At 37.4% G+C, this 26,619-nt stretch overlaps 2 protein-coding genes across 5 annotated transcripts in view; one reads left to right on the forward strand and one right to left on the reverse strand.

The window, feature by feature from the left end:
• LOC120493330 (uncharacterized) overlaps positions 1–26,619 on the reverse strand; it is a 63,967-nt gene that overhangs the window by 928 nt on the left and 36,420 nt on the right. For 2 of the 4 annotated variants that reach the window (XM_089134437.1, XM_089134436.1), the window contains one exon: positions 21,321–21,473. The gene's annotated coding sequence lies outside the window, so the exon portion shown is untranslated. Of the gene's footprint in view, positions 1–14,989; positions 18,201–21,320; positions 21,474–24,911; positions 25,001–26,619 lie in introns of those variants that run through there. The other 2 variants (XM_089134439.1, XM_089134438.1) reach the window with 2 other exon arrangements.
• On the forward strand, positions 12,374–15,673 carry mych (myelocytomatosis oncogene homolog). The gene is made up of 2 exons (XM_039691858.2): positions 12,374–14,222; positions 14,365–15,673. The coding sequence occupies exons 1-2, from the start codon at positions 13,685–13,687 to the stop codon at positions 14,910–14,912; spliced, it is 1,086 nt and encodes a 361-aa protein (XP_039547792.2). The 5' UTR covers positions 12,374–13,684; the 3' UTR covers positions 14,913–15,673.

A 26,619-nucleotide genomic window follows, 5' to 3' on the forward strand; every position in this document is an offset into this window, starting at 1 on the left:
TCTTGTGTGTTTAGTTTTTATTTCAATTTCATTTTTAATGTAACCAAGCCTAGATAGACAGAGACTATGTTGGAAATTGTGTACTGTTTTCTTTTGTTAAGCTTTATTTTAAGGTGATGTAGTTACATTGCACTTAAGCACTGAGTAATATTAATTAACTATATATACTTACTATAGAGTTACGGTTATGCTTTGGTTTAGAGTTACATGTAATTATGCATAATTTACTGTTATAGCAAGTACATGTAGTAAAGTGTAAGTACATCACCTTTAAATAAAATGAACTTTTTTTGTTTGTACATTGCAAATTTTCTCGATTCGACTTTTTTGCAGTGTTCATTTTTGCATCTCTCACTAAACTATTTAATTGTACAGCCAAGAGGTATGACACTTTTACACAAAATGAATTTAAAAATGTGAAATAACACTCTTATTTCCAACATTTTCATTATTAGTTGCATTGCTAAAATGAGCAGGTTACTTTTTTTATATATAGTTTTTAGTGTCAGTTTTATCTCTATCTAAACTGATTATTTAAATTGGCAGCAAAGAGTTATGACATTAACACACAAAATTAGAAAATGTGAAACTCTTCAGTTTCGAAATAATAATTTTATATATATAGTAGTGTATATAGCCAAATGCAGTACAGTACACACAACTTGGGTGTCCCACAATGCAAAGCTCTGGAGTTGATCTTCTATTTCTAATGAGCTGCATAGAAACAATATAAACCACAATTTTAATAATCTTCTTTACTCATTCTTAACTGTCAAGACATTTCCCCCAAAGTTTGGTTTAAATTGCAAAATAAATACCCCTTTATTTTCTAGATACAAAGTTGCTCAAAAAAGTTCATATTTTTTGAAGTTCTACAAGATTCAGCTAATCGTTAAGTCTTTATGATTCAGGTAATTGTTTAGTCAGTTTAATGTAATTTAAGTTGAAAGAGCTTAAGGTGACTTGCAGTGAAGTATCCACTAGTATCATTCTGAGCACAGCCCGACTCGAGTTTTGCCATTTCCTGAGGATGAACTTGTTCTGAATTAAAGGTCATTCTCTGTAAGCAGACAGTCTTTTGCTGTGTATTAATTATTTCATGTGACTGACCTTCTTTTCCTAAAGATTCTCCTCAGACCAAACAAAGACGTGAGTGTTCGACTTTTTCCCCTGCGTCTGAGAACAGGTAACGTTGGCCACCAGGTGGCGTTCTTGTATTCTCACTGCACAAGAAGCTCAGTCTCGATTTCTTTCCACTTCTTTTAATATAAAATGGGGAACACGTTTATAACGAGCTGAACACACTACCATGAGTAATTTCCGGGAAGTGTGTCACAAGGTCACAACTGCCTTTGTGCTGAAACACAGACTAGAAACCAATTTTAGCTCATTTAATTGGTGTGGCGGTGTTATGCGAGACGTCCTGACTAAATCTTTAGAGATGTTTGTCTAATTCATTCCATATGGAAATGTTTCTTGACTCAGTGACTGAACTCCAGTCATACCAGTCGACTACTTACTTTATAATATTTATTTGTGTGTGTGAAACAGTAGCATATGCTGCTAAGACTGGTATGCTACATTATCACATGACCTCATCTCTTTGCATATTGAATTTAGCGAGTGGCATCTCATAAATAAAGTTATTTTGCCTTTTTAATGAGTCAAGATGTGGAAAATCCCAGCTGGTGTGACTTTCAGCTCATTCATCTTGCAGGAATTTGATGTTCAATTTGAGGGCATTGCATTGTGGGATTCTAGTGTAAATTCTAGCATCCCTATTATAGCTTGTCTTACTAAACTGGTTATTTAATTGGACAAAAAAGTGTTGTTTGCTTGTTTTTTGCCCGAATTTAGATTAAAATTGTTAGATACTGCTATTTTTTTTTTTTTTTCATTTTTAGCGAATTACATTGCCAAAATAGTTGTTGTGTATAATACAACATATCTATTTATTTATATATAAATAGCTAAATGACTCATCTGGCTATTTATTCAATGCATACAGAAAACTATGGAAAGTATAGGCCTGGCCTACTATAAATTGCAGAAATCTAGTATAGTATGCGATGTTAAAATGTAAATGTGTGTGATATTGCTTAACTGCATTGTTGCTAGTCTATGTGTGGGAGCTTTTCTCAATCTCCACATATTAAGAAATAAAGAAGATCTGAAAATTTTGTGCAACTTGGGAAAAGATTTGACAGTTTGCAAACTCTGCAAAACCAAACACTAATATTAGACATTGTATATGCAACACTGTGATTCACTGTCTGATGAGTGTGATATTGGAGCTCCGGACTGTTGTGAAACACGGAAGACAGGAAGGAAAGAGAGGAAAAAGAGGAACAGAAGGATTATAAGAATAAAAGGAACCTGTTGAGGATTTGGGTTTTTCCGTTTGAGGATTTTCTATTGTTATTAAACTGATTTCACCCCTTTACAGAGGAAGGATATGCAATTGATTTCTGTTGTTTTAGTTGTATTGGTTCTTAAATTAAAAAAGTTCTTCCATCGTCCATACATTTTTTGCATTGTGAGATGCACATGGCTGTCCAATGACAGACTGTGAAACTCTTTTACATTTGCTTGTTGCCAGTTGCCTTGAAAAATTGATGTGCATGTTGAAGCATTTGGAAAAGCTACATGGGTCCTAATCCATGTAAATAATTAATTCATCTAACCGGCAGCGATAGTGTTAATTGCTGAGTGTGCACTAAACGCTGGCTGCTGGTCAGATGTCAATCTATGAGCAACCTCAGCATCCCTGTCCATGATGATGGAGCAGGAGGAAAATCAAACTGCATTCAGAGCGTTGCATGACTTCTCGTCTCGCTGTAATCTGCAGCTAATCTCTCCCATATATATTTATTCAGCCATGCTTTGACATGCAGATCAATGGAGATGGAGACAAAGAGAGAAACTTCACAGCTTATGCAGACGCAGCTTATGCTAATGTTCAATGCATAGCTTATTGATCGGCCGTGTGACCCCCGGGGTGCTGAGGAAACTCAGGAGACATCCAGTCTCTGCATGGAGGTCTCCTGGCTCTATCTGTGAAGTGTTTGGTTATGCGCATAGGACAGAAGTCTCTGAGCAGTTACTCCTGACGAGTCTAAGCGTGCCTCGGCCGATGGGACAGCTGTTAGCGCAGCTCAATCATGCACCGTCACGTCAAACAGACGCCCTGCATTTGTTTAAAATGCCCATCTGTCTTTTTTTCGAGCAATAGTGATTACAGCGCAATTGACTTGAGTTGATAGGTGGGGATCATGAACCCTACATTTGAAATGACAAAACAAGTGAGAACAGAATAGAGTCTCTATGGACCTCTTACTGTGAGGTCTGAATGTTACTTGTTTACATATGCAAAGGATATTTGATCTGATTAGATATGCATGAGTTTGCACAATTTCCAAAACAAAAATATGAACATTGGACAAAGAACATTGGATTCATTTTGCTGACATATAAGAGTCTAACTGAAGATTTCTGGGGGGGAAAAAATCACATTTTAAGAACAAAGCCTTTATATAATTGAACTCTATGAACTAAAATCGACAAACCTCCACTTTCAGACAAGGCTTAAAGGAGTAGTTCACTTTTAAAAAAACTTTTGCTGATAATTTACTCACCCTCATGTCATCCAAGATGTCCATGTCATTCTTTCTTCAGTCGAAAAGAAATGAAGGTTTTTGATGAAAACATTCCAGCATTTTTCTCCATATAATGGACTTCAATGGGAACCAAACGGTTCAAGGTCCAAGTTTCAGCGCAAACTGCAAACTGTTCAAAAGGCTTTAAACGATTCCAGACGATGAATAAGGGTCTTATCAAGCAAAACGATCGCTCATTTAAAAAATAAATAAAAAAGTTTAAGTTTATAAGCTCAAATGTTCGCCTTGCTCTGTTCTGTGACGCACATTCGTGACTCTCCCGTTCGAACTCGTTTATCAAAATGAACAAATCTTTTGCACTGAAACTGTCTTTTGGACCTTGAACCGTTTGGTTCCCAATGAAGTCCATTATATGGAGAAAAATCCTGGAACGTTTTCATCAAAAACCTTCATTTCTTTTCGACTGAGGAAAGAAAGACATGGATATCTTGGATGACATGGGGGTGAATAAATTATCAGCAAAAGTTTTTTGAAAAGTGAACTACTCCTTTGAGCCAAGTCCCAGACTATAATGCATGTTTGAGCTGTCTTAACTGAAAACAACTTGCACTGGTATATGTCAGTGCCATTGTTTTGTCTGAAGATACACACGAGTAATAAATGTCTTTTTAAGGCACATTAATAAAAGCTACTTAAATGTCCTAACTGAACTAAGGCTGAATCCTGGCTTAATCTAAGCCCTGTCTATGAAACCAGGCCAAATTTTAATAAAATAATAAATACTAATATTTTCTTTACACAAGTCTGAAAGAAGACAAAATCTCAAAATTGACCAGAGCATGAAAACAATAGTTTTGCATGCGTAGTGTCTTGTCAAGAACATCTTGGGCTTTATTGATAGCAAGAACATCTGAACAAACAGTCACATGATCAATGTCTGATTTGCATTTTTGATTAGGGTAAATAAATAATATATTTATTATTCATACTACAAAAAATGCCGTGACTCAAAATGTGGCATGTAGTTTTGGAGTTTGCATATGATGCTAGCCACACTAAACTTAGTTCGAATTCTGAGGAGCACATTCATTCTGTGAATGTATGAATACCTGTGCCTGCCAATTTTATATATGTCTTGTACATAGAACAAGTTATTTAAGGAATAGAGGTCAGGACACCAGTTCTAAGAGGCCGGAATCATCCGTCGGCATAGTTGTGTGTGTCGTAATCTAGGGTAGAAGTGAAACCATGTAAGTCACAGGGAGCTGAACATGAGAATAGCATGTGAACATTATTGGGATGCAATCATAATGCGATTTATTCTATGTTCATCACAATAAAGTATGTGAATTCGAGACGAGTTCATTCTAGACTAGACTAGAGAGTCTACCAGAATCATCACCAGTGTTATGCATTTTGGTTCTCAAATATTTGTGTATTAAGCACAAAATTGTAATTCTCTCATTCACTTCCATGCACAAAATGGGATGTTTAGGTGTTTTAAACCTGACCAAAAAAGCACTAGTGGCCCATATGACTTGTGGACTAACTTTTAAAGCCATATAATAGCTTTGTAAGAGAAATTATTAACTAAAAATAATCTTTGGTCACCATTCCTTTTCATTATTAAAGGGTTAGTTCACCCAAAAATGAATTCATTAATGACTCAACCTCATGTCGTCCCAAGCCCGTAAGACCTATAGAACCGGAAAAACATACAATGCTGAATAAAGTCGTTATTTTTGTTATTTTTGGACCAAAATGTATTTTCGATGCTTCAAAACATTGTAACTAACCCACTAATGTCACATGACTACTTTGATGATGTCTTTATTTCCTTTCAAGACAAGGACAGCATACCGTACGTATATATCATAAACTGTGTTCTGAAGATGAAGGGAGGTCTGACGGGCTTGGGACGACATGAGGGCGAGTCATTAATGACAACATTTTCATTTTTGGGTGAACTAAAGGCCCGTGCACTGAGTCCCAAACTTTCGCACAAAAAAAACAAAATACGACCTCACGTTATGTCACACACGCTTGCACACTGCCTCCGAAACTTTCGTCCGAAAAAAAACACAAAAAATGAATAGGGTTCGATTTTCTGCGTTTTTCTGCATCCGTAGCAAGCGAATGCATGGTGTTTTGACAATTCAGAGCCACTGAATCACAAATACGAAAAAATCCATTTGAAAATTTCTAATTCAGTGTGCAATGGCCTTAACCCTTTAAAAAGAGCAGCTTGGACTGCAATAAATATATCCTTCTATATTCTACAAAAAATGATGACAGAATTAAAAGTTTGCAGTGAACTATTCCTTTAAATTTCTTTAAAGTCAGCATGAAACGGAAGTTGGGTAGACTCTTCTGTGCTTTTGTGACGTATATCCGAGGGAAACAGCTTCTCAAACAAGAAAAAATGTTGGGCGGGACTTGATTTATGTCCATCGTGAATTGGATGGTTGTGGTTTCCCATTGTGGATCTCGTGCGAGTGACAGGTTTTCCCGCCCTCGTGTCAGTAAACACATCATCAGAGAAGAGAAGTCGCTCAAGAGTGAGGGGAAGTTATAGATTACAAACATTAAACATAAGATTTCATGTTGACTTTGTTAAATGAGCAGTCTAAATGAGAATCTAAAATGTGGAACAAGAGCAAATTTGCCGCCATATAAAGACAGCGAGACATTGTTTCTGAGAAGTTGAATGAACAGAGGTCCGAGTGAACGCCGGTGGCACGCGTGGCGTCGGATTGCAGGTCAGTTGTGGTCACCAACTGCTATTGGGCATCTGTGCCAACTCTCTACCCTACATGGCCAGAAGGAACGGATGTGCTCTGCAATGTTCTGCTGATACAGGAGCCCTCTGGCATCTGTGGTGGCTTCGCAGGTTTACGGTCTAAATTTGGAGGTACTATGGTGATGTCCTCTCTCATTCTATACCTCTCTTATTTCACCCCGCTTTAAATCGAGTTCCCTCCCACTGCATATTTCCATAGACTTGTTCTTGCTTCACCGCTTCTCCACTACACAGCAGCATTATAGCCGGGTTCCTAGAAAACATACTGCTGTAACGTTCAAGGAAGAGGCTGAAAAACAGATCACATCCTGTACATTCCTCTCATGTGGGAGCCATGTGAATTTTACAGAGAGTGCTTTTCATTGCTTTGCTCATCCTTTTGGTCACGTTAGGACATCTGCACCTATAATTATCAGGTTATGTGGTTAAACCTTGGAGTGAACGTATAATTTTCAGGGAATTCAAGTGGAGATCGCTCTAGCCGGGATGACCTTGGCTTGGACTGTCTACACTCTTAGAAAAAGGGGTTCATTGGGGTTCTATATATCTTTACTCAACTCCAAAGAACCTTTTATGCTAAAAAAAAAAGGTTCTATAATGACAAGAAAGAACCCTTTTGGCACTTTATAGGCTATTATTCATTCATATATTACATTATTCTGCAACATTTTGTAGGTTGTAATTAAATTATTGTTTATTAAACTAAATATCACATTTTAATCATGCTCATTTTTGGAGGAGATAAACTGAAATGGCACTCTTCGTGTGATATTAATTAACAACATAAAATTATCTATTCAGTACATTTATGAATTCTATTGAGAAGGGTGAATAAAGTCACTGTTCAGAAATGGTTAGCTGTGTTTACCATTGTGTTCGCTATTATATTATTTTTAATAAATAAAAAATGCCATTATTTTGTATGGAAAAAGTTACTAATTGTATTTTATTGAGAAAATATTTGAATTTGTCTTGTATACTATACTGAAATTAGTTCAGATAGCATTTTAAGCTATATGGTCATGTTACAATGTAACCCACCTATGGGACATGTTGTCACATTTCACTTCCATACGTTCGGGGGATATCAAAAAAAAAAAAAAATCAATACACTATATTAATAAAACGAAGCCACATAATTGTGCTACGTCTGTGAAATTAATGTGGGACAAAATAAATACCCGCTCTCCAATATTGCTTAACTGTAGTATAAGTTAAGTGTCAAAGAGGAAGGAAAACATCATTCAAGCAGGCCAAAAAAAGAAGTAGCCTATGAATCCCATAACGTTCATCATAGCTTCTGTACTGTCTGATTCGTCGCCTTGAGGGGCCCCGTAGGGTCTTTAACTGTTGGTGGTGTGTGATCAAATTGACAGTGCATCTAAAGCAGAAGTGAAACCTGTCATGCTCAGGGCAGAGAGAGGAGCAGTAAAGCATAGCCGCTTCTTTGAAACTTATCAGTGAACGCTTTCAGTTTTACTCAACAACTTGTTGTATTGTTTCTAAACCTCATTAGGTTTAATTTTTTACGTATGGCTGAGATAAAACCAATCTGTGGCCTCAAAGTACCATTAAAGACGTTTGTTTTACCTAAGTTAATAAGTCGACATTGACTAACAATGATAGCTTTTATTAGTCTTGGTTAATGATTTCTACATATCTGAAAATTGTTCTATACATAAAAATCTTTCATTTTGACCTTAACCAGGGAATGCATGGACAAATGTATACCTTAATTGCAATGTTTCTGTGGATAAAAGCATCTGCAAATGCATAAATACATAGACCAATATTAATATGCACTCTAAAAAAAATGCTTGTTTGAACCCAAATTTGTCTCAAATATGAACAAACCCAAATGTTGGGTTAAAAATGCAATTAAAAATGGACAGTTGAAAATGAAAGTTGAAGTTGGGTTGAAATTTGAAATGATATTTTTAACCCAATATTTGGGTTTGTCCATATTTCACCTAAATATGGGTTCAAACAACCCAGCATTGTTTAGAGTGTGCTGTGTACTTGTTGTTTTAACCCAATTTTGGGATAAATATGGACAAACCCAGCAATTGGGTTAAATTTTTTAATTACATTTTTAACCCAACGTTTGGGTTTGTCCATATTTGACCCAAAGTTGGCTTAAAACAACCCAGCATTTTTAGAGTGAAAACATATATATATATATATATATGAAGAGTTCAGATTCAAAAGCCTCTAAATGCCATTTGAAATTTTCTTCTTTAATGATGATTTTTATCAAACTTGTATATTTAAGTTCAGTAATTTCACTTAAATAACAATTAATAGGTAATTATCGTTGCCATTTAAGTGAAATCACTGAACTTAAATATACAAGCTTGATAAAAATGATCATTCTAGAAGAAAATTTCAAATGGCACTTAGAGGCTTTTGCATCTGAACTCTTCATATATTATTTTATTTTTTATTTTTATGAGTTTAACTATTTTACTCCATGTATCAGTGCAATAAAAAAACAGCAAAAAAAAAAAATTAATGCTGGGTTGTTTTAACCCAATTGTGGGTCAAATAAGGACAAACTCAAACATTGGGTTAAAAATTAAAAAAAAAAAAAAAAAGTAACCCAATGGCTGGGTTTGTCCATATTTGACCCAAATTTGGGTTAAAACAAACCAGCATCTTTAGAGCCCTGTGATCTGCTGAAATGTTTGAGTTATTTCCTGTAAGTTCAATATCTGCACCTGGGCACATTTGAAGCCTGTTTAAATGCTTCCCACAGTTAACACTACAGAAGGATGCTGAAGGTAAATGAGTAACAGTCTCAGAGGATAACTGATCAAATATCAGCTTCCAGTGAATTGGCCTTTTCCTGAGAGAAATCAGTTACAGTGTGTGACTGTAGATATGCAGCAGCATCAGTGGATGTTGTTCAGCAGGACCCCCGTGGAGCAGTGCTGGAAACAGTTACTATCACCGGTTTACAGGCGACACATCCCCCACACCCCCGCACACACACACACACACACACTTCGGTGGCCACTTGTGTTGCAATGCTTGATTGCCTGCAGAGAACATTGTTAGGTAGTGTCTTCCGTCTTATCTTCCTTATACCCTGAAGTTGACAATGTTATCTGGGGGAACAGCAAAACCACGATGTGCCATGGTGAACCTCTTACAACATCTTGTGGTAGAACTACGGGAACCTGCTGTCCGTCCTTATTCAAGCTAACATGAGCCGAATCAGCAAGGTTAAAGGTCACGAGAAGCAAGAAGGGCCGAATTCAGAATGGCATATGCATCTTACTATTCCTGCCATATCTTTATATGGAGAAAATAAGAATAGTGCGCTATTCTGACTTCAGCTGCTATTTTAAAACCAGCGCAAACTTATTTTTCCGTTTTCTTCGGTTTAAGCATTTGCTTTGAAAATAATATGTAAATATTCTAAGCAAAGTGATGTAAAAGCATTCTTAACACAACTAATAAGTACAGTTTTTTTTTTACCTTAAAATGCTAAAAGTCATATAAAGGGTCATATAACATTAATGCCTGGTTTCACAGACCATGCTTAAGGCTAAAATGCATGTTTGAGCTGTTTTAACTGAAAGCTGCACTGGTATATAATAAAATATGTCAGTGTCATTGTTTTGTCTCAAGATTCACACCAGTAATGTTTTATTTCTTATACATGATTATAAAATCCACTTAAATGTTGTAGTTGAACTAAGGTCTAATCCTGGCTTAATCTAAGGCTTATTTTTTTATTTTATTTTTTTAAACTAATAAAATAAAAAAGTTAAGGTTATTTAAAACTTAAACTCATATAAAAATATGTATTAAATTCATATGACATCAGTACAATAAATATACATGAATGCATATCATTGATTTCTAACAAAGGTTGTGTCAATTTAGACGAGTTAAAAAAAGCATCCATGATGCTTTCTTTATGTGATACTTTCATAAAGGGTTAGTTCACTAAAAATTAATCTTTGGTGTGTTTTATCTTATCTCAAGGGCATCCAAAATGTAGGTGTCTTTGTTTCCGCAGTAGTTTCAATTCTGATATTTTTAGGTCAAACCGTTCTTGTCTGTCAGTCATATAATGGAGGTCAATGGTCACCACCTCAAAGAGCATGCACAGAGAAGTCAAAATTAAACATGCAAATATAAGTACACATTGATGGCCCAAGACACAAAACGAGCGGTTAGTGTCAGAAAACGAACAGTATTTATATCGTTTTTACCTCTTGTAACCACAGCCACGTCCAAGTACTCTGAGGCCGAGGGCGCTTCGTTCTGCGCAAGCCTATTATATGACTGACAGACAAGAACGGTTTGACCTAAAAATATCAAAATTGAAACTACTGTGGAAACAAAGACACCTATCAAAAATTAATTTCAAAGTGAACTATCCCTATAAGGTTTCCCTCGAAGTTTAATCTGTGTGGACGTGAACGTGTATTATTATCTGTTGTAGAAAACCCCCTTCCACATTTGTCATCCATGATGATTCATTTATTGCACCCCACTTCATTTTTTTTCTTTTTTTTTAACATATTCATTTAACATTTATTTAACATTTCAGCGCTACAAGACGACAGCTTGTGAACATGCCTTCGCGCACCTTTGTGTCTGTCTCAAAATATTCTCTTTACTGATAAAAGAAACCAAACCTTAATAGAACCGTGTCAATGCTTCTGCTTTAAAATTGCAACATTTCTTTAAGCAGTGCTGATGAGGCAAACTAATGTTCCAAACAATGGGATTCTTTGTTGAATCATTTAAATGGCATGTCCACATGTCTGAAACATGTAGCTGAACTACATATTGGAGCTATTTAAGAGATAGCTAGAAGCAATATGAATGAGTGATGCAAGACTTAAACAGTCTTGGACTACAACATGCCTCTCATTACGTTTTACAACCACACATAGCCACCATAAACTGCATGAAAAAGCTGGTCTAACAACAAACTTTCTATGGGTGTGTGCCTGAAAAATCTGACATGTACATTATTTATGGTCTAAAGCTATGATCAGGTAGAGGACTGAATTGAGTAGGCCTATGCACACACACCTGGCTATGTTGGGATCAATGCATTCACTTATTACTAATGTTACTGAGCATTGCATCTAGATCAAAGTGTGAAGGACACACTGAGTGCATGGTAGAAGGTACGGGATGCTGAAAGAAAGCAAGCCGAGCGGTGTGGTAATGCTGTACTTCTGTCTGGAGTTCACTGGGTACACAAGCCTCATTCAATAATGGCCTCTAGGTGGCAACGTTTATAGGACTTTCAAAAATACATTCAATTCTGTCCATTTCACTCACTTATGAGCAGTGTGATATATTAAATGTTAGTTTGTGTATCCTCACTATCCTGGATTATTATTGAACTCAAAAGGAATTAAAGATTATAAAAATAATAATTAACACAGGCCTAAAGATTTAGTTATAAAGCTATACATAGCTAATTCATGGTCATTTTCATACTTGGTGTTTTGAATTACATGAAAACCATGTTGCACGAATGAAATACCACATTTTGTCTCTTTAATATGATGTCATGAAAACGGCATGTTTCATTTTAAATTGTTTAAGAGGGAATATAGCATGATACACCTCAATGAGCGTGCATGAGAATTACATCTTCTCTTTCTTGCATTCTGAGGTCAGTGGTCTTGAAGAATGCAGGATTCCGCCCATGTCGAATTCGCGGGAGACTCATAAATCATTCCCGCCACCTGAAGAGGGGGTGATTTTACCCTGCACGTGTAGAGCCGGATGCGATTCTTTTGTTACGTAACCAACGCCTATATCTTCCTCATATGCTTTGCAGGCACATATATAAGTTCACATTTCTATCCCTTAAGTCACGCGAGATTAGTTGTAACTGTGTATGTAAGGAGTGTCTGTTTGAGAACACTATGTCCTTGTACGTATATTACCCGCCAAAACAGACCACAGCACAACGTGATCACGGCTTTCTTACTATTTTTTTGCAGACGCTACACTACTATCGCAATTGCAAACCAGGCCGGCATTGTGAACTCGCACACGTGTGTGAGCTACTACCCCCAACCCCTTCTTTTTCTTGGAATTGCTTGGTGCTTCATTGAGTGCACTCCGCCAGAGCACTAGGTTGGGCGTATGTTCCCTTCATTACACCACGGCCACTCAACCGCTTTTGCGTGCAGGATTTTATTAAACAACAAGCTACAGACTTTAATTAGGCGCCATCACAATAAATGTTTTCATTCAAGATTTGCCGAAGAGTTTTGGCGCGAGTTTTTTAACGCGGAGGAATGCGGTTGTGCATCGCCCTTTAAAATTAAATGGTCTCTCCATTCGTCGCCACACCCACTGCCAGCTTCTGTCCGCGTGGGCTCTGACATGCCGCAAGGAGGCTCTGCGGTTTTTCCAACTATTTTAAAAATAATTTTACAAATTTTTTTAGACTGACCGTCTTTGTCAATCTCCTTTTTTCGCCATATTGTTCTGGAAAAAAAAAGGTAAGACGTGACTTTTTGTTCTTTTCCTGCATGTCTACCGGCTTCTTGCAATAAGTTACTCGTTAAGAAATCAGTAAAAGTGTTGTAAAGTATGATCCGTTGTGTACTTTAATACGCGATAATTGCATGTCTTTTCATTCATTGTCTATTCACTCACACGTCAATTTGTCTGCATTCTGTACAGTATAAAGGCTTTATCTATAACTACTGTTAAGTATCTGCTTTATTCCATTTAAACAATACTGTTAATAGTTTAAATATTAGTTACGTTCAGATCCGCAGGGATTTTCTTTGTTGAACTTTTCGACATAGCAACCTTTTTCAGTTAAAACACTATTCAATGTAACAGGAATATAGGTTTTTTGTCACATTAGTATTATCAGAGAAAATTGTTTTAGATGAATTACTTGTAATTAATTGACGACATAAACATCTTTTTTCTTTATTCGCTTTCTAAAAGTCAAACCGAATGATTTAACTTTTTAAATGTGAAGGAAAAAAAAGTAGTTTGGAACAAAACTCTTGCGGACCTTTCCAGCTGTTCGGTGACATCACGCGCGGTCGACGGGAACTCCGCCCACTTGGGCGGGGCCACCATTGTAAACACGAATAAAATGGACGCGCGAGCCGCGAAACTTTGCAAACCGGCAGTGCATGAGAACAACACTTCGCAGGCCGTTGAGAAACAAGCCGCTGTTTGACGGTAGTACAAAGCCGGATGGGATTTTGAATGCAAACTTTTTCTAAAGGATTCTTTTCTGACAGGTTCGGTCAAGATGTTGCAAGCTTGTTCTCCATCGCACGAGTGGCTCTGCGACTCCGAGCCGCTGCTGTTTGACGACGAGTTTTGTTTGAGTCTCATGAAGGACTTGCAGTCCATCCCCACGCCGCCCCAGTCCCCTCCGATGAAACCCGAGCTCGCGAAGAACTTGTCCACGGTGGACCAGTTAGAGTTGGTATCTGAACTTTTAATGGAGGATAGCGACTTTCTCCAACTGGACTGGAACTTTACCGGCACCGCGTCTGCCGCGGACGACCCGCTCTCGGGGGACTTTCTGTGGCGCGCCACCGACGGAGGCAAACACATCGAGGATAAACTCTCCGCGGTGCTCGCCACGAGTCCCTTGCTCTCCGATATTGACACTGAGATTTTTGCCGAAATCGCCGGCTCTACGCTGGATTGCCACAATGTGGCGCTCGCTTGTCAGGCTCTGGAGAGCGAGGGCTTACCGCCGGACAGCCAGGAGCTGATCGAGTCCACGTCTGATTACGGTTCACTGTCCACCGGGGGAGAATCATCTACAAGCGATTCTGGTGAGTCATTTGATTCATTTAGAATGTTTATTTTCTGATACACGTGCATGAGTGTCCTAAAGTTAAAAGAGAGTGGCTAGTAAGTTTGTTGCCAGATTGAAACCAAACAGACTTGAACTAATGAAACGTTTGTGCTCCACAGACGAGGAGATTGACGTAGTGACCGTACGGAAGTCGAGCACGCTGACGCGTTCTCAGCACCAGCAGCAGTTGGAGGACCGTCGGCGTGAGCAGGAGCTCGCTCTCAAGCGATGTCACTTTGAAATTCAGCAACAGCACAACTACGCCGCCCCACGGCCCGCCTCTCCTCCTCCCCCGCCCTCCCCCCCTCCCAAACGCTCCCGAGGGTCCGGAGACTCCCACCGAAGCACGCAGAGTTCAGGCCGCTCTCGCAGTCTGGCTTTCCGACAGCCGGTGGACACGGAGGACGAAGAAGAGAGGAGGAGGACGCACAACGTGATGGAGAGGCAAAGGCGCAACGAGTTAAAGAACTGCTTTCTTAAGCTACGGGACAACGTCCCCGAACTGTCCAGTAACGACAAGGCTTCCAAGGTGGTGATTTTAAAGCGGGCGAAAGAAAGCATAAGAAATCTGGAAACGGAGAACCAGAGACTTGCACAGAAGAGAGAGAAACTTAGACAACGACAAGAACAGCTGAAAGGCAGACTGGAGAAGCTCAAGAGACTGTGAGCGTCTGGGACTGAACGTTGCCGGTTTGGCCACTAGATAGTTGTCTAAGGGGGACCGTAACAATTTTGACTGACTAACTGCGGAGACCTCGGATTTTATGTCACCGTTTGGAAACACGCATGGTCAATGCTAGAAATGTTCTCAGTGTTGTGACTTTGCAATTGTTAAAGTCATTTTGTTCTTGAGTCTTAATATGAAACCCTTTCATAGACTGCATAATCGGTTAAAAGCATAGTTATCCTTAAAATAAACGAGCCCTCACACATTCTACCTGTTTGTTCTTGGCATACACACTTTTTTTTCCTAATGTTTTGGGCTGGATCCAAAGGATGTTAAAATAAGGGGTTGAATGTAATTTGCAGATTACATTTTTATAGAATTAAAGTTTGCATTTAATGTGATGTTCAAACTGGAAAGATAAACTATATTGGATTTTGTGTTCATGCAAAGCTTGTATTGTTGAGGTCTGGAGTTATGGAGGGTGTTCACACTCTGTTTTTGACTCCATGTGTCTACTTTGTTGGTTATTGTATGTTCCCTTCTGTTTATCTACCTCTACCAGGAACAAACCTGGCTATTTTATTGCCTTCATAATGGCAACTTTTTTTTTTATGTAAATACCTCCTGTTAATTATGTATCATAAATTATTTAGGATTTTTCCCCTTGGTTCATTTCCAGGTTTTTTGAAAAAAAAAAAAAAAGTTCTGTTCATCCTCAAGTGCACTTTGTTTTATAAAGTAATAAAGAATGAGCAAGATGACTCATTGTGTTTGGATCTTTTCATTGGCACCATTCAGAAAATCACATAAGAACAACATGATTTAATGATATGAAGGTGTGTTTCTTCAGTTGCACAAGACTAAAGCTTTAAAGAAAAGAAGGAATGTTTGAGTGGTGGAATTCAGGTCAAGGTGAGGGGGTGGCTGGCTTGACATTTGTTGAAAGTCTAAAGGGTCTGCAGCGGGTCAATAAAACATTAAAGTGTAGGAGTGTTATATTGATACAGTAGCACTGACTTGCCCAAACAAACTGCAATCCCATAACTGAACCTTCATGCTCAAGCCTAAAGTAAACTGAATTATGAAGCATAAACCACATACATTAGCTCAATAAAACGTTATATTTGGTTTCTCACTTTTCCCACCACAACACGCTGAAGCGTTATAGTTATAAGGGCCTGTCTTTTCACATTACAATTATCTGAACATATGAGAGTCAAATTATTAACTAGCAATTAAAAAGACTTAATGCTAGTGGTAAATATTTGACTTACTGCCCTAGTTGGCTCTTGAAGAGTAGCACAGTAGTATGATTCGATTCAATGTCTAAAAATCCATCATTGGTCTTGGTAAAATGCTGTCTTAAAAGAGGAACAAAAATTGATTAATACAATCACTTGTTCAGCAGAAAAAAGGGTTCACTGGGGTTCATTATATGAAGCATAGGTTTCTTTACTCAACTAAAAATGGTTCTATAATGACAAGAAAGAACCCTTTTGGCACAAAGGTTCTCTATAGGCTATTATTCATTCATATATTACATCATTCTGCAACATTTTGTAGTTGTAATTAAATTATTGTTTATTAATCTGCTGTAGTAACTTAATATCACATTTTAATCATGCTTGGAGGAGATAAACTGAAATGGCACTCTTCGTGTGATATTGGTTAAATACATAAAATGATATAAATACATACATTTTCTAACCCCCATATCTTGAATTTTGTGATAATTCACATGCATTCATAAAAACATTTTAGGGTCTTGATGTTTGTCAATGATATGAAATATTTCATCCGGTAAGGACAAAATAAAATGATAATGAACGAACCCAAAAGATTCCATATTGAACGTTTTTCCTGGTTATAAAGAACCCTAAAGGGTTCTTATTATTGAACCTTTAAAAAGGATTCTGTATAGAACATTTTAGGGGTTCCAAATACGTAGCGCTGATAGAACCTTTTAAGGTTCTAAATAGAACCTTTTCTTCTAAGAGTGTGCATTATAGATCAAAAGCAAAGACATTTGTTACAAAAGATTTCTGTTTCCAATAAATGCTGTTCTTAAAAAAGAAATTGACAGTTTCCACACAAAACAATGAGCAGCACAACTGTGTTCCACATTGATAATAATCAGAAACGTTTCTTGAGCAGCCAATTAGAATGATTTCTGAAGGATCATGTGACACTGAAGTAATGATGTTGATGATTCAGCTTTGCATCACAGGAATAAATTACATATAAAATAAATTCAAATAGAAAACAGTAGTTTTAAATTGTAATCATATTTTACAGTATTTTATTGTATTTTTGATAGAAAAGACCAGGCCAAATGATTGACAGGTTTGCAACAACTGTCAGATCGGGTTTTAGACCTCCATGACTTAGTCTCTTTCATCTTTTGTGATTAAACCTGGATGCTCAGGAAAGAATGAAAGCAAGGCATTGTAAAGTCTGCATTCAGCCTTTAAACATGCAAATGCTCTGTCATCTAGACTAGACCACTGGCCCCTGAAACATTCTGAAGTTGTAGACGGAGAGGTGCTAAAGGGACCAAGCTGGGTAAAGCGAGACCCTTCCGAAAAACACAAGATCTAGACCCTCTCTCCTTTATTTCTCAAGGGTCTGTGGCTGAAACTGTGCAGATTTCATATGAAAACCATTTGCAAATGTATCTGGTTCCGTCAACCATTATATTTCACACGCTAAACGTTACGATTGAAAGTTGCAACATCTATAGAAAGGGTTGAAGAAACACACGTCAGTGCATGTTAATCTCGTGTCCCGGGGCTGTTCAGTGGTGAACAGAACACCCGGACAAGGATTCCAGAAAGTATCTGAAGCAGAACCCTCCAAGAACACAGGGAATCACCTCAGGTCGGATCATAAAAAGACAAAGACAAGAAAAGAGATAAAAATCTATCTACTTGAGCAATACAACCATCTCTCTTTGAAAACTGGTGCTTCCACCCAGTAAATACATGACCAGAGGAGTCATCCTCAGGAGGCTTTGGGGAAACTCTCAAATGCTCTTTCAAATTGCATGCATAACTTCCACATTGGCTGAAACACATCAATTTGTAACAAACCCGTAAGACGAGTACAAACTGCATGACATTTTTGTCTCTTTTCTTGTTTTTAATCAGCGTTTGGACTTCAGTCTGTTGGTCTGATGTGGATTGTCCTTGTTGTGTTTGCTTTCATCACACTAAAGCGTCTCCGGCCATATGTTCTCTCGCAGGAAGGTGACAAGAGATGGGAGCCATGTTTGCGCTGTTTGCCTTCCTACTGTCATTAAGACATGAAACACATTTAAGAACCGATGACCATAAAGGTCACACACATTCATTAGAATAATTCATGTCAAAGAAATCAGTCAGTAAAATCATTCCAGCAAACAGAACTTTGAGTAATTTTCTGGGCAAGGCTCTTTCAAAGTTTTAAAGCGAACATTCTTCCAGTAATGTTAATAAAATGTATGTTCCAAGTTATCTAGACTTAAAGGGATAGATCACTTTGAAATTCATTTTTGGTATGTTTTAGCTTACCTCAAGGGCATCCAAGATGTAGGTGTCTTTTTCCACAGTAGTTTCAATTTTAATATTTTTAGGCCAAACCGTTCTTGCCTATCAGTCATATAATGGAGGTCTATGGTCACCACCTCAAAGAGCACGCACAGAGAAGTCCAAATTAAACATGATTTAATGACTCGTAAATGTAAAGACACGAAACGAGCGGTTTGTGTGAGAAAACGAACATTATTTATACAGTTTTTACCTCGTCTCCACAAAGCGCCCAAGCCCTCAGATCACTTGGACGTGGCTGTGGTTACAAGAGGTAAAAGCTATATAAATACTGTTCGTTTTGTCACACAAACCGCTCGTTTCGTGTCTTAAGCCATCAATGTGTACTTACATTTACGAGTCATTAAATCATGTTTAATTTGGACTTCTCTGTGCATGCTCTTTGAGGTGGTGACCATAGACCTCCATTATATGGCTGATAGACAAGAACGGTTTGACCTAAAAATATCAAAATTGAAAATACAGCACAAACAAAGACCTACATCTTTGATGCCCTTGAGGTAAGATAAAACACCAAAATTTAATTTCAAAGTGAACTATCCCTTTAAAGAATATTCTCAAAACATTTGCACAAAAACATAATTTATAGTGTGTTCATAGAAGGTTTTTTTTTTTCCTGAAACAATTTAGTGTTTAGTGTAATGTTTTTCAAATGTTAATGTTTCAGAATGTTCAAAGAACATTTAAAAGTAACGCTAAAATGGAACATTTTCTTAATGTTCGCATAACCATAACTTTGTTTTAATAACCTACATTAGCAACTCGTTCTTAAAACCTATTTTTGTTTGCAAATATATATATATAAAATGCAAGGGATAAAACATGATTTATGAAAGCATTATACAAGCACAATTGACCCAGAGTTATTTTCAGCAGTGAGTCACATGAATTAAGTGATTGACAGATAAATTAGATTTTGAGATGTGAATGACTGCTGGCTGTTTTCTGAAAAATGACATTTGGAGAACTAGCATTTTCTGAAACCCTCGAGGGGTCGGCACAAAAATGCCAAATAGCCAGTGAGATCCACACGCTACGCCGACACGTGAGGCTTTTCGGAGTGGTAGACAAGGACAGGTGTGAGATCTGATTGAGGCTGGGATACACCCTGTGGGGTGTGTGTGTGTGCAGGGGACAGTCCTGGGAGAACGTGTGGAGCTGGGAAAGTATTTGTGGGACAGTTTGAGATCAATGCATGTGTGTGTTCAGCCCTTGATTTATGAAGACACCACACGCACAAGCCACAGGGCTAAAGTCTGTCAATTCCAAAGCACATCTTCCCTGCGCTCTTAACCGGCATTACAAAACACCACAACTGTCCTTGTGAAAAAATTGTGTGTAAAAAAATTTACATTTTAACATAAAACACATTTTTCTCCATATAATGGACTTCAGTGGGAACCAAACGGTTGGACATCATTTACTTGTCGCTTTTGTAATCTTGTCAAAAAATGATAAACTTTTCCAAACCCTCCCTTCCAACCAACTGCCATAAAGAATTCACTTTTACAATCCACTTGAGAAAAAGTCCCATCTGACATCTCAAAAAACTGATATCTACTACATTCAACGGCATTCAAACACTGTGTGTTCATGTTGACTTCAACCCAGCTATGGTGCCATTAAACAAACATTACTTTTTCTTTAAGATCTTATATTCTTTGTCATTATAGGCCTCTATGTCACACACACACCAACAGAACAATGGGTGTGAATTATTTGCTGATTAATGTGTTTTGACTTGAGAAAGCACAATTCGGCTTGCTACATGGCACACTATTTGACTTTCATCAATACAACTGATAAAATATACATCATACTGTCAAATAATTGACTTTGTGTCCCTCAAGAAAAGATGGCATGTAAGTTATCTTCTCTTCTAGATGGTTATGATAGACACTGTTCACTAGTGTTTTACTGTAGTCAAAGTAGCAATACATAGAAACGTGCCATAGAATAATTTTTTATACATAGAAAATAGCCAAAATAGACCATCAACTATTGACTGATAACCTTATCGACTCGCAAAGATTAACCTTTTGAAAGAATTGACAGCACTTTTGAAACAAAGTGGCTTTATCTTAATCCTAATTTAAGTGCATAATGATTTGCACTCAATGGATCTTAAATCCCTGGCTTTCTTTGCCTTGTTTTGGGACAACTGATGGAATAAACATTTATTTTTATGTACATAGAAGCATTTATTGTACACAACTAACTAGCCAACCTATCTAGACTGAAAATAACAAGAAACCATACGTATTGATGAAGCTATTGTTTACCAGCACTATTTGCTTTTAAATGCCCATAGACCTACTGGTCAGAGACCACTAATCCCAGAGAGATGAGTGTATGGGTGAAAAGAGGTTTAGGGTCACCCCCTAATGAAGCCTAATCCAGCAAAGGTTAAAGGTCATTGTTTATCCACTTTCCAGAACATAAGAAGGCTCTTTCTTTTATGGATGTTAAACCTCCTTTTCTTCATTCCCCCAGAGCATAATGAGAGTCCAGTCACAGTGAGAGGAGCGCCAGGGTAATTAGGCGTAGAAGCAGATAGGGTGTCTTTAAACATTAATGGAATTTATGCGTGTCAAATTGTGTCGGAAAGATTATTCCACATAAAGGCTTCTAATGACAAAGGGATGATAAAAGCTTGTGTTGACATGTTAGCTGCTTTATGCGATATATTTCTTTTAATATTCTGAGGGCCCCAAAATGCGGTTCAGTCAGTTGGGTCACACGCGAAACACCTCATTCTTTGAGAAACTGCTCCATGTTTCAAAGTGAGCTGGGAGTAAAAAGATGAATCCGTAAATCACAATACCTTCCAAGAATCTTCCAAGAACTTCATTGTGTAAGGAGCAGCCGGGCCCCTCTCCCTTCAGCATGAGGCCCTTCCTCGGGCCGTTTCCTTCGCCGTGGGGGGCTTCACCCCCGAGCTCCTCTAGGTGTGCCTGTCTGTCATCTCACGAATGTCCTGCAACACACGCAGAGGTCAGGGCACATAGAAAATCTTGTTTTAAGCATAAATATGAAAAAAGTCAAAAGTTTAAAATAGAAAAACAACTATTTGACAGTGGGGTTAAACAACAACAACAACAACAACATAGGTTAAAAATAATATGCTGAAATAATTCACACACAAGGCTTAATCCGCAGACCTTAGTTTTAAAAACTTAATTTAATTCAATTAAGTTTTCTTATTTGTATTTATATATAGATTACAGTATAATTTTAGATTTCAATATATATATATAAATAATATAGCAGATTTAATAATAATAGTATACAATAAATATCGCACACACGGTGTCAGTTTTATTTAATAATATATTTATTTTTGCTTATTTTTATATATTTTCAATCAATCAATCAATCTATAAAAACACATTTTGTTTTTTACTTAAAATGTATTTAAAAACTGGAAATGAAATATATTTTGGCAGGTTTGAACAAAATTGATTAAAAAAATATATTTCCTCAAGCAAGACTTCTATTTTGCACTATGGGTTTTACTAAAAAAAATAAGAAAAACATACTACAGTAAGTATAGTATATACAAATATAATAATTAATAAAGGTTGTCTGCATGTTTAAAATTTTTTTTTTTTTTTTTTTTTGTCAAAAAAGGTGGTAAAATCCTTTGCCCACAGGCTTACATAGTTCATTGATGGTTTATTTGTCACTCTGTCCTTTTATTCCCCTGAGTGAAACTCTGTGGGTAAAACAGGTTATTGAGCACAGTGACCAAAGAAAATGAACAGACACGCCTGTAAACCTGTGAGATTTATTGTTTTTATACATTAGATTACGGAATTATGAATTTAGAAAGAGGAAGAAACCAAGAAACGTACAGCAAAGAGAAGAAAAGAGAAGTAAAGAAAAGGTGTGAGAGGGGGGGGGGGGGGGGGGTGCTGTTTGTAGTGATGTGTTTTAAAATGCAAAGCATCATGTTTTTCCCCTCGCTATCATGGGAAGTATTTACAGTCCACGTGTGTTTGTGTGTGTGCGCAAGAGTTGCACATGATTTAAGTGCTTTGCATCATTCGGTTGACACACACCCAGTATATGTTCAAAGGTAGGTCATTCTTCAATGGAGGCAATTTCCACAGTACATAGTGTGTGGTTAAAAAACAACAACAACTTTGCGGCTGATTTTTTTTTTTCTTTTGTTATTTGATAAGCGTGCATTTGTGGATATTGCCATACAGCGTGGCATGCATAATATAGAGAATAAGTACAAGTAGTATGCTGAACATAGCTATAGACCCCCCCAAAAAAAAAAACCTATTCTTTGTTTAGTTCATCCATCAGTGTGTGTGTGTTCTCCGGCCGTCTCTGCCTAGCTAATAGCTCATGACAGCCTGAGGTCTCGGCCTGTCAGCTCTACCTGCAGGGGTCTGGCCCAACGCCTCTACAGGGTAATTGTTCTGCCCCTTCCAACCCCCGTCTCAAGCTTTAATCCCTTCCCCCAAAAATGCCCAAGAGGGTCAAGGTGTATGTGGGGAGAAAGAGGAAAAGAGAAAGTGTGTGAAAGAATTCAAGAGCAGTTGCTGTTTGAAAACTAATTATAACTGCATGTCAGCGCAGTCAATGTAATCTCAGTTCTGCACGCCTCAGGACATATCTACACTTTGTCAAGACACCAACTGAACAACTGTGAGAATCGTGCCGTTACATAATGCTAGTGTAAACTTGCACAAAAAGCATCATTTGCAACTGAAGGGTGTGTTGTTTACAAGACAATGATGTAATAAAAATGGAAAGGTTTTCCAAAACAATCGACTAAAAACGCTTCATTATTCATGCCAGGCCAGTAGTTGGCGGTGTCACTTTGTGAAAAAACACAACGCCTATAGATTAAACACTTAATATGCATGCGCATGATGCCACCGTTTACACAAATTTACATTTGAGACGCTAACGGTATCGGATTCAATAAAAGTGCAAATTTAAAACCTAAGTTAGCGTTTCCAGGCATTGTTGTGTAATTGAATGGCCTCCTATTAGATACGTCTCGGGTTCCCTATTCAATGTTAGGGGTTTTTTTTAACCCACCAGATTGCTTTTTTAAGTGAAAGTACTTAAGGAAAATCTTAGGCGCCATCCAAACTACTGTGTTTTCGTTTAAAAATGGAGTATTAAAACAAATACGATCTCCATCCACACCAGTGTTTAATGTGCGTATTAAAATTGATCTCCGTCCACATTAAAAACGAGACTGAAACCGAGGATCACGTGACCATTCACCAACAATGGGCATGCGCGTGCCGGTGTAAATAGGAAATGGGTCATGTGATGGGTGGCTGACGAATCAGGGAAGGACACGTCATGACAGTTTGAGACAGTTTCAAAACGCAAAACGACGCTGCAGCGTTTCTAGTTCGGACGGGAGGTGCAAACGTAGCAATAGGTTTCTGTTTTTAAACAAAAACGCAGTAGTGTGGACGGGGCCTTAGTTAAAAAAAAAATCGAATGAAATGACAGTTGATCGATATTAGGCTTGGTAAATACGCTACTCGCGGTAAATCAAGAAACAAGATTTAAACAAAAAAGACTAACCGTGTTGAGCTGTATAACCGTGATTCGTTTAAATCTTACATAGTGTACCTTTAATAAGAAAACCAAAATAGGAATAATAAATAATTAAAAATAAAAACTTAATAAAATAAAAATTATTCATAAATAATTACAAATAAAAAACTTGAATACCTAAATAACATTAAATTCAAGAGACTAGAGAGTCATTCCATCTCCTCAGTTTGAAACAGTTTGGAAAGCACTCTGAGTCGGGGTCAGTGAGTTCCTCAGTGTTGTTATTGTTGGTCAGCTATGGCACCTGTTAAACATTGGCTAGGATGGAGACGCTCTGTGAGGCTTTTCCTAGAAACTCAACTCTCTCTGGCTAAGCTGAAGAGGCCACCTTCTTTATGTACAGTGTGTGCTTGTGCGGACCCTAAAGGGGCTGAACACAGGGGGCGGAGAAAAGACCTTCATCCCAGCCTACCAGACGCTAGGGGTGATCCCTCACACGTGGACCACACTCCAGGAAAATTCATAGAAGTACAGAGACATACTGTACATACTGTACATGAAGACACTCATGGAAAATAACAACTACTCACTGGCCGGCGGAGTCAGGGAATCTAGACCAAAGACTGTGTCTAAATATGATTAAATCTTATTTATAAAGATTACTTTAGGAATATTTCATTATAAACAAGTAAAAAAGCAGTTTTTCTGAATTGTACTCTGTACTGTGAAAGTGAAGCTGCCATCGCCAGGCGCTTAAAAAAGGACATAAAAAGCATCAAATTCCAACTTGCATGTTTTATTTTATTTTGCTGTAAGCATACCTCTCATCAGGAAACTATATGGCTTTATAATGAAGCCCTTGTGTGACATTTTTAATTACCTCAAGGAAAAACTCTGCTTTAATTTCAGCGTTCTCCAGCATGTGTGGTCTGTGACTAGCCAACAAGCCTGAGAAAAGCTCTGTGAAATCTGGGTGACCAAAAAAAAGTCAGTTTAGATGAAAATAGAAGTTATGGTTAAAACCATTTACATCAGTAAGACCATTGCAATGCAGATCTGTACATCATTTTACGCAAAACTCACGTAATTCATGAGTTGTGACAGTTTAACTCACACAAGAGTAGTTTGCCTGTGTAAAACTTAGTCATGATGCCAGGCTGTTGTGTTATAACTAGCGTGCTCTGGGTGGTTGCCAGGGTGTTGCTAAGGTGTTCTACATCATGGCTGCATACCAAGATCCATGATCCCAATATGACTATCCAAGTCTGTCATATTTGTTTGGTAGTTTTGACATTGTGGGACGAGTTAATACCTTATTATATTAATTATTTGGGATTTGTTTAAATCCCTAACCTTAAAGGAATAGTTCACTTTTGAACAAACATTTGCTGATAATTTACTCACCCCCATATCATCTTTCTTCAGTCGAAAAGAAATTAACGAACAAACCAACGAACGAGTTGACTCGGAAAAAGATTTGTTCATTTTGATGAACGAGTTCCAACAGGAGAGTCACAAACGCACGTCACAGAAAAGAGCAACGCGAGCATTTGAGCTTATAAAACAAACTTTAGTTTTTTTAAATGAACGATCGTTTCGCTTGATAAGACCCTTATTCATCGTCTGGAGTCGTTTAAAGCCCTTTGAACAGTTTGCAGTTTGTACTGAATGTGTCTTTAGGGCCTTGAACCGTTTGGTTCCCATTGAAGTGCATTATGTGGAGAAAAATGCTGGAATGTTTTCATCAAAAACCTTAATTTCTTTTCGACTGAAGAAAGAATGACATGGACATCTTGGATGACATGGGGGTGAGTAAATTACCAGCAAAGGTTTGTTCAAAAGTGAACTATTCCTTTAAGTATAACCAGTGGTGGAGGAAGTACTGAATCTCAGTACTTAAGTAAAAGTACAAATAACCAGATAAATATTTACTTTATATAAAAGTAGAAGTAACACAATGACAACCATACTTAAGTAAAAAGTACCTGATTTTAAATGTACTTTAAGTATTAAAAGTAAAAGTACTTGCATAACAATTGATTCTTTTAATGGCTATTTTCTAATGATTAACAAAACATTTAATTCTAACTCATTCAACCTAATACTCCTATAATGATGTTCAATAATGATGGAAAAAAAATGTCACCATTTCTGAAACAAGCTTGCAATTAGGCAATATAAACCATGCTTATCCTTACTATATGTTAATAACTATGTTTGGCAGTAAACGCGATTAATTTATGGTGTAATTCTCAACCTCTTGGCTTGCCATAATCCTAACCAAACGTATATTACACACGTTTCCTATGCACGTAAAAACAAATTTTCGCGTATAAATTGCACGATAAACACACTGCGTGCGAGACGCATTTAGTTGATGTATCTATGGCAACTAAACGTCACTGGTGAGACAAAAGTGCAACGAACGGACGGTCAGATTACGTTTTGGCCGGGGAAAAACCGATTAGAAAATGTAACAGAAGTTGTAGAAATGTAGTGGAGTAGAAAGTATAATAATTGCTGCAAAATGTAACGAAGTAAAAGTAAAAAGTATGCACTATTTATTCTACTTAAGTAAAGTAAAGATA

Source organism: Pimephales promelas, chromosome 8 (genome assembly GCF_988280905.1).
Source record: "Pimephales promelas chromosome 8, fPimPro1.hap1.1, whole genome shotgun sequence".
NCBI lineage: Eukaryota > Metazoa > Chordata > Actinopteri > Cypriniformes > Leuciscidae > Pimephales > Pimephales promelas.

Bases quoted from the DNA above. Each gene is read 5' to 3' on its own strand.
- mych (XM_039691858.2), top strand. From the start codon at position 13,685: ATGTTGCAAGCTTGTTCTCCATCGCACGAGTGGCTCTGCGACTCCGAG. The intron at 14,223-14,364 runs GTGAGTCATTTG...TGTGCTCCACAG, and splicing joins ATCATCTACAAGCGATTCTG to ACGAGGAGATTGACGTAGTG.